This window comes from Dichomitus squalens (assembly GCF_000275845.1).
Source record: "Dichomitus squalens LYAD-421 SS1 unplaced genomic scaffold DICSQscaffold_2, whole genome shotgun sequence".
NCBI classification, from domain to species: Eukaryota; Fungi; Basidiomycota; class Agaricomycetes; order Polyporales; family Polyporaceae; genus Dichomitus; species Dichomitus squalens.
This window is the reverse complement of record NW_006766884.1, coordinates 1,980,254-1,993,026: the sequence shown is the minus strand read 5'-3', so window position 1 is coordinate 1,993,026 and position 12,773 is coordinate 1,980,254. Positions and strand designations below refer to the sequence as shown.

Below are 12,773 nucleotides of genomic sequence, written 5' to 3'. Positions count from 1 at the left end.
CATATGACTAGGTCCTAGCACTTGTAAGCCATATCTAGGGCGTCTTGAACGTATATATAGGCGGGAGCAACACGAAGCGACTCGACAGTTCTATCGGCCAGTCATGGATGCTCATTACCTGGCGGAACGCGACCGTCTCATCGCGGAGGACAGGAGCTTGAGAGTGGATGCCCTCGCACTCGATCAGGCTACGGACGCCGAGAAGAAAGCGGATGCCATAGTCAGGAAGTTGCGCGCCTTGGAGAACGAGACAGTGTGGGGCCCGAATGCACCACCCCCACCTGGATCTCTTCATGTGTTTCCAGGGATGAGTTTTTTAACAGGTAAACCTCATAGATCTTGCTGTCCTTCATGTGTCTAACGAATGCGTTGTAGCCCGCGAAACGATTGTGAAGACGAGATTGTTCAATATTATCAGTAAGGTACCAGCGCAATTCGGCGATCTGTCTAGCATGGTTGACAGACAAATGATACATGAGTGTAGATGCCGAAGGGCGGTCTGTTGCACGCCCACCTCGACGCGACAGTGAACGCTCGTATGCTCCTCCGCCTGGCTTTCAAGTACCCCGCATACCACGTGCGCACAAATGTCCGGCTCACGAGGGAGACCATATCGACCACATTGCCAGAGTTCCGCCCGTTGAAGGAAAGCCAGTGGACAACACTGACGAGTCTCACCGACGACGCATACACCCCCGGGTCGTGGGTGCCGCTGGCTAGTGCAAGGGAGACCTTTGACCCGAGCCTTGGCGGTCCTGATGGCTTTGACGACTGGGTTATCGCTGCGCTGACGATCAACCCCACCGAAGCGTACCATACGCATAATACGACAGACAAGGTTGGTACGATATGACAATCCCGAGTAGCGAGCTCATGTCCATTCTCCCGTAGATCTGGCAGAAGTTTCAGTCAACTTTCTTTGTAACTCGGGTAGATACATTTTCTCTTCCTCCTGGTAACTCGGCCGTGATTGGGTTGAGTACTAGGGCTTTTCGCGGTACTTCCCGCTTTGGATTGAGTATCTCCGCGAGTTTTTCCTGTCCTCGGTCGACGACGGCATTTCATATGTGGAGCCGCGTGTCCCGTTCTGGTTCAAGTGAGGGATATTTGGCTTGGAATGTCCCTTGTTTCCTGATCAGCGGACTTCGCATAGACATATGATCGATGCAGGCGGAGAAGAGAACGTCCCACATCGTGAATGGCTTATCGCGTACAACCGTGTCATTCAGGATGTGAAAGACAAGCTTGCAAAGCTAGGGAGGGCGGACGAGTTCGTTGGCTCTAAGGTGAGTTTGCAGGGTTCATTATTCGCTTTTTCCTGAAAGTGCGTCCTAGATTATTTACAGCACTTTACGAGTGTGCACCCCCGAAGAGCTCGAGTGGTATCTTGAGGACTGTATCGCGCTCAAGCAGGAATTTCCCCACTTGATATGTGGTTAGACCGAAATGCTGGGGCTGGGCTGCACCTTCTCCATTCATGCTGATTAGAATGTCGGGTAGGATTCGATCTGGTGGGACACGAAGATCCTCTCAAGCCGCTCATCTACTACTTCGCCCCGCTTAGAGAGTTCGTGCGCCGGCAGAAGGAGCTTGGACTCCACATTCCATTCATCTTCCACGCCGGCGAGACTCTCGGCGATGGTACAGCGGCGGACATGAACCTATATGATGCTATCCTCCTAGGGACGAAGCGCATTGGTCATGGGTATTTGTGTCACTGCTTTTCCTCTGCCGTGAATTTGTGTCTAATAAACATGATCATGCAGGTTCTCTCTCGTAAAACATCCTAGGATTCTAGAAATATGCAGGGAGCGACAGATTGCGGTAGAAGTCTGTCCAATTTCGTGCGTATCTTCATTTCATTCATTCATAATTCACTGACCGTATCGTACGATGCAGCAACGAAATCTTGGTACGCCACTGCATCTCGTTCCGCTGAGGCCTGACCCCTTCTAAATCAAATGGTAGCGATACACGGGCTCTATGCCGATGCACCCGCTGCCCATCCTGATGAGCCAAGGCATTCACATTGCATTAAGCTCAGACGACCCAGCGATGTTTGGAATCATGGGCCTTTCATTCGACTTCTTTCAGGTCAGTCTTCCTATTGAATGTATCGAAGTCGCTAGTTCATGAGAATACAGGTTGTTGTGGCGAGCGAGGTGACTGGACTCATCACGTTGAAAGAGATGGCCCAAGACAGCATAAAGGTAGATTTGGCGTTGATTGCTATAGCTATTCGCTGACGAGGATGAATAGTATTCGTGCCTCCAACCAGAGCAGCAGCAACGAGCTTTGTCGCTCTACCGCCAGAGATGGCTCACGTTCGTCGATTGGGTCAATGATACTTTTGGAGAAGATTACTAGCGACCGTCTCGGCATACTAACTGCCTCCATCCCGATTCAACTCGTTGATGGTCAGAATTGATAGTTTCATACAGAATTACGCGCATCTCGGGCAGCTACTAAACTAGAGTCTCAGCCATCATGAGTTGGGCGCGATAGGGGTCATGTCGTCGGAATGATGCTCTGGTGCTATGCGCTGAGCGGATATGATCTTTCTTTTCCCCATAAATCCCTCCGTCTCTATTGTCCTCCATACAAGCTACTTATTGCAAGGGATCTGAAAGAGAGTAGGTGCCTTTGCGGCAGCGCCGCTATCGACACTGAAGAATAGGGGCAACCCGGCCTCAAACTGCGGGTGATGACCACGTCGGTCATATTCGCCATCTTGCAGCCGAAGGGGCAGACAATGGCTTCGCAATAGATAAGACAATGCTGTAAGGTTATCGTTGACATCTTCAGAGAATCCCTCGCGCATTCGCCTAGGATGATTCCAATCGAACGCTCACTAGAGGCGCACATGGATCCTTCTTCATTCAGCTATTGACCTTCAACTTCACAAAGAACGTCCTTTGACAAACGGGACAGCTCCCCTTGATCGCCAACTCTTGAATAATACATCTAGTGTAAGAGGGAAATGGTCAACGAGAGATTCGTGGTATTCGCGTGGCAGGGCCGATAAAATCCTCACCTCTGGCAGAAGACGTGCCCACAGACTGTGGCAACTGGGTTCCTGCAGTGGTCCTTGAGACATACCCTGCAGTGGAAGGAGAGGTTGCTCGCCGCCCCTGATCGGCGAGGTGACTCATTCGATCGAGTTAGGGCGTTAGTCACGCTGCCGGACGTTTGACTGTCTGCCTGAGGATCAGAAGGATTGGACATCTGGGAAAACGTTAACACTTCAGGTCCGGAACTTGGAACTCAAAGACTTACTTCTGACGTTATAGCTGACAATTCACCAGTAGTAGCCCGGTGGGAACCATCGAACGGCGTCGAAAACGTGTCGGCAGTGAGACTATGCGTTCGAGAGAGCGCCTGCACGCTTGTGAATTGGTGGTGTTAACAGAAAAAGTATGCCAATCCATCACTGTAACCTACCACGAATTTCCAATGTGTTCTGAAGTGGCTTGAGGTTCTCGTGTATCGTGTAGAGAAATGGACGAGGAGGCGGACGCATAGACCGAGATTGTGCCACTGTCTGATGGCAGAGGGGAGCTTTGTTCCACGGTGGTGTCGATAGTCAACGATTCGACTGAGATTTCGCAGTTGGAAGCTGCCGTTGGAGCAGGAGCGGTAACAACCACGTCGTCGTCTCGGGTGTTAGAGATACTACTGCATCTACCAGATTCCCTTTGAACCTGTACAACATATCTGAAGGTCACTCGTGTTGTTTGCCGCGGATCTTTAGTCACACACCTCTTCCCCAGTTTGTGCGTTCGACACCGTCTGTGGATCTCTCGGAGGCGGGCAGCGTGCTTTGTGCTAGCGAAGCGATGAGGGGTACACTCCGCGATCAATGACCCTAAGACTCACTGTAGCCCACGTTACCAAGGATTCGAACCCCAAGCCGCAGGTGTGACATGTCGGATGCAAGGGCGACTCGGTGTAATGCTCCCTTAACAGCATGTCCGAGGAAAAGCGTTGATTACACTTGTTACATGCGAAATGGGTCTGGAGACTCGATGAATGTGAGCAATGTTAGATAGTGATATTGTGGTATGCCAATCACCTCCGTGTGCTCGTTCACGCCCTCCTCCTCTCTAGTGCGAGGTGTGTTCACAGAGTATGACTGCCCGACCTATATCTTATTCACCTTTCCCGACATTGGATTTCGCGAGGAAGAGAAATGCACGTACGTGGGGAAAGGGCGCTTCAGAATTCCCGGGCTGAGAGATACCACTGGATTCAACACGAACGATTTACCACTTACCTCGAAGTGAATACGCACCTCTTTACTGGTCTCTGAATCCAATCCAAATAGGGACGGTACGCCTCGTATAGCAGGCACGACTTGAACCCTATCCGGTTCGGGTTGTGGCTTTGTCCCATGCGAGACTACTATAGAAGCATTTCTTTTGTGTTCCTTATCGATATGTTTCTTGCACTCCTTGTGACTGGTAAACGTATCCAGACAGTCTGTGCAGTAGTACCCTGGTTGCCAGACGTGTCCTGTAGCCTGGGCGTGTTGCCCACCTGTAGCCTTTCCTTGCACCTTGACTTTGCATTGAAAGCACCTAACTTTGACACCCATCCCGCGCGAAGTTCGAAGGACCAAGAGGCTCCTCGCAAGCTAAGCTCACAGTGACAGAGCTGCAGATACGGCTTGGAACGAACTCGCGCAAGGCAACGAGGCGGACTTCATATTACCGCAGCATTGAAGCTTCGCGTGCTTAGTCAGCGGGAGAACTGTTCCAGGGGCTATCAGACTCCTGTAGGCCACATGCACTGTCTTTACAGCAGAAACTTGAACTATAGACGTTGTTGTCGTAGCAAGCAAGAGTCTGCAATTCAGAGCCAGCGAGGGGCCAAGCTGAAGGGGCTGATCGACATTTCGGACAATACACAGGATATCGACTGCATGCGCTCATCGGATGTTTTCCCACAACTTTAGGCGCTCGGCGAGCGAAAACGTGAACACGACAACTCGTCACAATCGCAAGGTTCAGACGAATGCTAAATCATATATATAAGCACATACACTATGAATGCAGTCTTCTCAGAGCTGCAAGGCACTCGTCCACAGCCTTACCCTCACAGCCTTACAAGGAACATGGTCTGACAAACAGGACAGCGCATCTTCGTTGTTAGTTCTCGCACAATGCAGCTGGTCAACCGCAGGTCAAACCACAGTCATACGGGACATGGCTAAGCGCTCACCGATGACAGAACAGGTGTCCACACGTTGTCACAACGGGATCCGTGCATGGGCATGATAGACATGACCGACAATGGTAAGAAGGTTCCTCCGTCTTCGACTCCACATCGATACCAGAGCATCGTCCAGCTAGCCGTGGTGTTACTGGAGTGTTCTGATTGTCTCCATCTTGGATGTTATGAGTACTATTTGGACGAATGAATCGGGCATTGTTTCCGATTGGCGATCTGATAGGTGATGCTGCCCTCGGGAGGAGGCTGCCCACACGTTATGATAAGCTGCGAATACATCTTCGTATTGATCGGAGAACAAGAAGCTAGACTCACGTAGTTTCAGTCATGCGGCTGATGTCGCTGAGGATCGGTGGAGATGCGGTGGGATAATTCAGCATAGGCACTTCAGAAGCAACCTCCGTGTTCGACGCCTGCGATCGCATACGATGTCTTCCCTGAAGCATTAATGGAGAAGGATAGACGACACACATGAATATTCGACAGCATATCATCTTTAGTTCCACTTGAGGGCTCTTCCTCAGACCCCCTGATTCCAGTGTTTGGTGGAGGACACCGCGCCTTGTGCTAGTGTGTAATATGGTTGAGCGGCACCCCTCAAACGTGAACCGTTTCTATAAGTGAACTCACCGCCGCCCAAGGGAGTATTGATTCAAACCCCAGTCCACAAGCACGACAAATCGGGTGTAATGGCGAATCGCTGTAATGCTTTTGCAAAGCTTGCTCTGAAGGAAAGTGCAGCGTGCACTTCGCACAATAGTGTCTCGAGTGAACTGTCAACTTTTGAACTGTCAACTTCAACAGATGTACATTAGCATACAACTTCATTCGTTGTTTCAAGGAGGGGTTCGAATACCTCCACGGGTTTTACACTGGAAATAGGTGGTAGCACGGCTGGCATGTCTACCAGCGGCGGCTCGGGTGCGCTACAAGTCTCCCGTGTAGTCACGGTAACGCTGGAAACGGGCACGCTCTAGTGAACAACGCTTAGGATGTGTGGCAAGGGTAGTAGCAGTGCTGACATACCGACACTGAGGTGGACTCGGGCTGACTTGGGCCGAGGCTCAACCTACACTGTTGGAGAGAAGCTGCCGGTTGCTTACCGACCGCTTCCTTGCTGAATGTGCGTTGAAACGGGGACACAGGACAGTCGGCCCTATGCTGAAGAGGAAGCTTCGGTGAGCCATTTCCACGTCCGCAGTGAGCAGAGGACGAAACATCTGTCTCACCTCGGCCCATGCCTCCAAGTTCCCAAACCCTAGCACGCACGGCCGACACTTAAGATGCAAGCTTGATTCCCAGTAATGCTCCTTAAGCGTTTGAAGAGGTCTCAATTTCATGGTACAAAATTTGCAATGTGGGACGGTAGATATATTCTGCGGAATATGAATGCGTAGAGTTCAATGAGCAACTGGACAACGGTTTTATGAATCGACAAAGAAGCAACTTGCGTTGGTGGCATGATCATCCTCCGTCTCAAACGGCGAGCAACGAGCAGTACTCGCCAACTCCTCTGCGAGCCCACAATGCGCATGTATCTGTCCCAAAGGAATATCTTCGCGACAATGCAGACATTTTCTGAAGACAACGTTGATTGAGGGTATGGTCGACAGGGATATGTCGGTGGCGGCGGCGGCAGCCATCATTACTTGAGCATGTTCTGGATCCTGATGTCGAGTCGAATCCATGTGGATCTCGCGCTCCTTCAAAGTCCTGAAGGTGTCCATGCACTGGAGGCAGATGAAGTCGGCGGTATGCCCGTACCCTGCATGCGTAATCTTGAACGCTGCTCTGCTACGATAGATTGCCCAGCTACATTGCTTGCATTGTACAGGGGCCATGACGGTGTCGATGAGTGTAGAGAGAAGATGCCCAAGAGTAAACCGGGAGGGACGAGTGACTGTTCGAGCGGACGACGTACGATGATAAGAGTGAGACCTCACGCGCACGGTCAACGGTTGTGTGCTGCGGTACTCTAGACGCGCATAAAGGAAGGTTTCCGCCTTCTGCAATGCGCCTGAGCAGCAAATCCCATAGGATATACCTGTGCCGAGAACGCCCCTCGGCAAGGAAAAGGGCGAAGATAGCGTCAATTAAAGGAGCCCCAAGACCAACCCAGGTAAGCCTTGCATATCATACTGATACCTCCACTTCGATGACTTACGACGTATGGCCAAAGGCGTTACCAACCATGTATCGAGTGCTTCTTCTTCTTCTTCTAGATCCCGTTTATTGCCCTGCGAGGCCGAGCCTCATGGTAGGCAGTAAATACATTGTTGTCTACTTGGGTGATGATGGAGGTCGGCGGGACGTATCGAGTGCTGCGCTTCAAGGACAAAGAATCTCCCTGTCGGAGCGCAGCCTGAAATCGGGTGAGTGTCGTCGGCTACAGCGAGAACGTTTAACGGGACCAGGTAGAGTGAAACCTGAGATGGAAGCCCCAGTAAGTCCCACATTGGATCAGCAACGTCCGTTGCGTCGAGCGATGAAAGAGCCCCGGACTCGAGCCATCAACAGGCCTGGACTATGCGAGGTCCCAGCACGGGGACTGGTGACAGCACCGGCACAAGCCACTGTCGCTACCGTACCGTTAATAAGCGCTCTCTTCTCGGACATTACCACGCAACTCGGGCACGCTGAACATAGGATGACTAAAATCCCAAGGACACAGGAAACATGAATACACGAGTGCTGCCAACAGCCCGACTATCCTTACTCTGCAAGAGACGACGCCCATTACTCAATCATCCTCGACCTCTATGTGCATCTTCGTCAAGAAGGATCTCTGGCAAACCGGACATCCTCCATGTCTCGCTAGCTCAGCCATGATACAACTGGAACGAGAGACGCCATCAGCCCACCACGTCCGTGACAGACCCAAATCTCGAGCAAAAAGAACTCACCTGTGGCAGAAGAGGTGTCCGCAAGCGGTCGTAGTAGGGTCCACACAAGGGTCCATCCGACAAGACCGGCAATGGAGGGATACCCGCTTCTTGGGGGACGCCAACTGTTGTTGACCCCCATTTGGTTGCGCGTGCTGAAACAGCGGCCTAGTAGAGTACTCCCTCGGCGGTGCGGGAGTCGGAGAGCGCGTCGAAGCGGCCGAGGACTGGGCGGACACCACTTTCAGCACGTTTCCGGGTTCGATGGCGGTCAGGGAGCCATCGCGTACCTGCCCCACGGACATACCGTAATTCGACACAGAGCGACTAGACAGGGCGGGCGTGTAGAAACTCGCAGGGCCGCCCACCGACGGTCCCGATGACGCGGTCGACCGCAGAACCGAAATCGGGGTACTGGCCCGCGACGTCGATACAGAAGCACTGCAGGTTTCGCTCAGATGGCAATCCAAGGAGCATGCTGCGAAGCACCCCGCTTACGCTGGACTTCTGCCGTCCTCCGACGGCAGCATCATCGTGGAGGCGAGCATCATCGCGGCCGATGGGTTGGCCTCTGGTGCCCCCACCTCGCTGCGTTGTTCCGTGGGCTGGGGAGGCAGCGCCGCGTGGTCTGCCTGCGGCGTTCGAGCCGGGTCCGGCGCAGCGGGGCCATCCGTCTGGCAAACATGTAGTCAGGCTGAGGAATGACATAAGTCGATACCAACTCACGGTGGCTGGTCCAGACGGCGCATCCGCCTTGTAGGATCCGGGAGGCGGGCACCTGCCCCTATGCTGCGGGGAAAGTCAGGCCGGGAAACTACGAAACGCGACGGTTTCAGACTGACCGTAGCCCAAGACGCCGCCGTCTCGAAGCCCAGCCCGCACGTCTTGCAGGTATGGTGCATGGTCGACTGGTTGAAGTGCTGTTGCAGCAGCTCTTGCGAGGCGTACTGCGTCTTGCATTTGCTGCACGAGAAGGACGTCGTCCCGTTTGTCTATCAGTCCCAGTGCGATCAGTCGCGCGCGCGTTGTACGTCCAGGAGACGCAATACGGTACCTCGGCTACGGCCGCTTCAGCCCTGGCCGGCACTCCGCCGGTCGGGGTGGGTGCGAACCTCGACGGTCCAGCGCCATTGCAGTAAGCATTCGGTAGATGGCCGGGACGATAAGTCGAACGGAAGCCGTCCTCTGAGGAGGATGTTGAGCTAGCCACAGACACGGCGATGCCCTGTTTTCGCAATAGTCAGCACGCACAGTGCGTTCGTCACAGCCAGCGAGACTTACCGCGAGTGAAGTGCTTCCGAAGGTATTCGGAGCGGGGCCGGTCACGGGCTGGGGACTCGGGAGCGTGGGCCGCTTGCCAGCAGCCCTGCCGTTCGAGTTGTTCGGAGCAGGCCTGCTCCCCAAAGGCGCGACGGGACACGAGATCTTGTGCTGCCAACGCGGATGCGCCACGAATCCGTCAGTCAACGTCGGGCGGGCGAAGGCCCATGCAAGGCAAGGGCGACGACTGACCTCGGTCCACTTGCCCAGGTTCTCGAACCCGAGCGCGCACGGCTTGCACTTCGGGTGCGACGGCGAGTCCCAGTAGTGGTCCTCCAGCGTCTGGAACGGGTCCAGGCAGGTCATGCACCCGGCGCACGGCAGCATGCGCGAGACGTGCTGATACCGGTACCAGGCAGCGCCGCCGGGGAAAGCGCGACATCATATCCAGCGTGAGCACTCAGTCGCTCACTCCGAGAAGCGCATGTGGCGCGACGCACCTCCGCCAGCTGGTCGTACGCCCCGAACCCCATCTGGCACACCGGGCACGCGGGGCCGTCCATCGTGCCGCCCTCTCCTACAACGACCCCGCTCGGCGACGCGCTTCCGCTACCGCTGACGGTCGACGCGTGCGACGCGTGCACTGACACGGGCCGACTTAGGCCAGGCGGCGCGGGCGACGCAGACTTGCCCGTGCCGCCGCCTAGCTCCTCCGGGTCCCTGTGGCCCATCGCGGTCTGGTGCTGCAGGAGGTCCGCCACGGCGGTGAACGTCTTCGCGCACGGCACGCAGACGAACACGAGCCTATGGCCCGGAGTAAGGCTGTGTTTGCCCGACTTGCTCTTGCTCGACCAGATCTCCTTGCACGCGACGCACTGGACCGGGGCCATGGTAGTGTGTACTAGTTCACAGGAAACGAGAGGGGTTTGAGACGAGTGAGACGTGGGGTGAGCGAGGGCGATCGTGAGGACGGACGGGCTCTGTGGGAGGGCATAAAAGCGAGTCCATGGTCGCGCGGTAGCATGTTACCGCAGCACGGACCGCAGGCGCATGGATAAGAAGAAGCATCCCTTTTGGCGTCGGGCGTCTGCGTAGCAGCGCGAGTCGCGCGAAACGGCACCATACCGCACGCACTTGCAGGTTGCTGCGCTCAAGCACGCTCTGTGTTCATCGACCGTAGCAGGTTCAGACTAGAGCGCAGCTCAAAGCCACTGCGCGCATCACAGCTGCAGGACACGCACGTCGCGGGTGATCAACGCGAAGCGGAATCGGTATGGGATGCGATTGCATAGGTTGTCAGTACGCGCGAAGACAGAGTGTACAACAGGACCTAGATCGATACAGCGGCAGCAAGTAGAATAGCAATTAGCCCGACGACCAGCCCCCATTATGACCACGAGAGTAACAGCGTAGTGCGCACGTCCTGCCGCGAGAAAAGAGCAAGAACGTGCGAAGTTTGGTACCGATCGCGATCGCCAGAAAACGGAAGTGCCAAAGCTGGCGCGCGAGGCGGTCTCAGTTCGTCGCCCCATCGACGTTCACGGGGGCCGCGGGACCGTTCGCAGAGCCATTAGCAGCAGCGGCGCGCACGGACGCGCTGTCCGAGGTGAGAGGCTTCGCCTCCTTGTCAAACCGCTTGCGCACTGCGAAGATCATTTTGTAGAACCTGACAACAGCGTGTCAGTTAACCGAAAGCTCAGTCAGCACCTAGCACCCCCGCGCGCGATGCCATTTCACAGATGTACGAGACCGCCGTCGCAGAGCAGCCGCGCGCGAGGAGTGTTCGAGACGAAGACGCACCAGATGATGTTGAGGGTGTTCAGCGCGAGGTTCCCGACGCAGAACACGAAGAGGTAGCTGTTGGGCAGCTGGGCGCGCGCGGAGAAGAGCGCCTCCATGAACTGCACGGTGAGGTACCACCCGTAGACGATGCGGCACGAGAAGAAGGTCGAGAGGAGGATGATGCCGTTGATCCACTGCGCGGTGCTGCCCGTGTAGCCCGTCTTATCGAGGAACCTGTGTTCGCCCGTTTAACGTGCGATACACGTGCGGGGGCGGTGTGTGGTAGCTCGTGAATATGCAGGGCCCCCTATCTGGAAAAAGTGAGATAACGGACCGGTGGATGTTCAGGAAGATGGTGCTCCTGTACGGCAGAGGTAAGCGAGGTGTTGCGACGTTCGCATGTGATATGAGGGAGGACTCACGTCTCCCAGAGGAGGAAGCGAGGCGCGAAGTAACCGAGGAACGGCCGCTATGCAGCGTGCAGTCGATCAGCGACGCGCGAAGTTGTGGGGTAGGGATGGTGATCGAGGGGTACTCACGAAGGTCATCATGTAAAGCGTACAGCAGAAGACGCCTGGGAGCCCCGCAGAAGGTCAACGAGAGATGATAGGGGTAATCGCGCTGAGCTCACCGTGGATGAGGAAACTCAAGTCGTCAAAGTTGATGATCGCGTCCAAAGCATCCCAGATGAAGTATCTTACGAGACGGTGCACCGGTCGGACGGCTGTTTGAGAGCGAAAAAAGACTAGGCGGAGAGCTCACCCGCAAGCTACTGCAACGGTCGTGCCCACCCGGTCATCCCATCCGTACAGTTTATCGGCAGTGAGCGTCTCGGAGCGGAAACAGCTTATAGCCAAGGGGAGGACGACGAAGACGTGGAAGAGCGATACGACTTGGATGTTCCTGCTCGCGCTTTAGGGATGGAAGTAGGTTGGGCACTGGGAAGGAGGGCGTACCACTGGTTGACGGCGCGCCGTGAGCGAAGCTTGCCATAGCTTTGAGGGAAGATGCGAGCGCTGAGAAAGGGGGAGATGACGAGATGGATTGCGGTGAAGGCGAGGAAGGCGTAGAAGAGGGTGGGAAAGTAGTCAGGGAGGTGGGGAAGGTTGAAAAGGTTCGCGATGGGTTGAGCTGCGGCTTGGAGTATGGTATGAAAGGGGAGGGTCATGGCGAACGAGGAGACAGAGTCTGAGGGGGGGATGAGGAGAGGCATATTGAGGCTTTAGTTGGGGCAGCGTCTATGTGTGGAAGGACTGCTTCGAAGGAGAAAGAGATGCAGGTAAAGCGGAAGGCGTGGGGGAGACGAACGTGTCTGGCGTTGGCAGCGTTGATTGCTTTATTATTATTATTATTATTTTCTTGTCTTATAACAAACATAGCTACAGGGTACGGTAGGTATGTAAGTAAGCGTGTTATCCGAGATTGTTTGACATTTCCACCCAGCGCGTCACTTAAGACTTGCACCAGCGTGCTCGGACCACGACCGAAGTCAGCGTGTGGAGTAAGGACCCGCACCTACCCACTCACACCATATCTGCCAACGGCGACCCGGAGTCGCCGTCCCCATCCGTAACAAGAGTGGCGCCGTCGAGGAGGAGGACGACGACGAGGGGGGGGGAA

General features: G+C 54.9%; 3 protein-coding genes across 3 annotated transcripts; 1 reads left to right on the top strand and 2 right to left on the bottom strand.

Moving 5' to 3' along the window:
• Positions 1-5: 5 nt before the first annotated feature.
• Positions 6-2,820, top strand: DICSQDRAFT_152260 (Metallo-dependent hydrolase). The gene is made up of 13 exons (XM_007361493.1): positions 6-323; positions 376-422; positions 485-838; positions 892-930; positions 987-1,096; positions 1,154-1,286; positions 1,336-1,435; positions 1,501-1,705; positions 1,767-1,844; positions 1,900-1,912; positions 1,969-2,094; positions 2,145-2,210; positions 2,260-2,820. The coding sequence occupies exons 1-13, from the start codon at positions 104-106 to the stop codon at positions 2,365-2,367; spliced, it is 1,599 nt and encodes a 532-aa protein (XP_007361555.1). The 5' UTR covers positions 6-103; the 3' UTR covers positions 2,368-2,820.
• A 1,080-nt stretch (positions 2,821-3,900) lies between these two features.
• Positions 3,901-9,079, bottom strand: DICSQDRAFT_13978 (uncharacterized protein; the record flags this gene model as incomplete). The annotated part of the gene is made up of 3 exons (XM_007361492.1): positions 3,901-4,014; positions 5,833-5,954; positions 8,950-9,079. Coding segments are annotated over 3 exons (366 nt in total), but the record flags the coding sequence as incomplete, so codon positions are not given.
• A 1,807-nt stretch (positions 9,080-10,886) lies between these two features.
• Positions 10,887-12,321, bottom strand: DICSQDRAFT_50147 (uncharacterized protein; the record flags this gene model as incomplete). The annotated part of the gene is made up of 8 exons (XM_007361491.1): positions 10,887-11,037; positions 11,172-11,387; positions 11,488-11,514; positions 11,576-11,622; positions 11,693-11,727; positions 11,785-11,849; positions 11,916-12,056; positions 12,110-12,321. The coding sequence occupies 8 exons, from the start codon at positions 12,319-12,321 to the stop codon at positions 10,887-10,889; spliced, it is 894 nt and encodes a 297-aa protein (XP_007361553.1).
• Positions 12,322-12,773: the final 452 nt, after the last annotated feature.

Bases quoted from the DNA above. Each gene is read 5' to 3' on its own strand.
- DICSQDRAFT_152260 (XM_007361493.1), top strand. From the start codon at position 104: ATGGATGCTCATTACCTGGCGGAACGCGACCGTCTCATCGCGGAGGAC. The intron at 839-891 runs GTTGGTACGATA...ATTCTCCCGTAG, and splicing joins CGCATAATACGACAGACAAG to ATCTGGCAGAAGTTTCAGTC. The intron at 931-986 runs GTAGATACATTT...GTTGAGTACTAG, and splicing joins CAACTTTCTTTGTAACTCGG to GGCTTTTCGCGGTACTTCCC.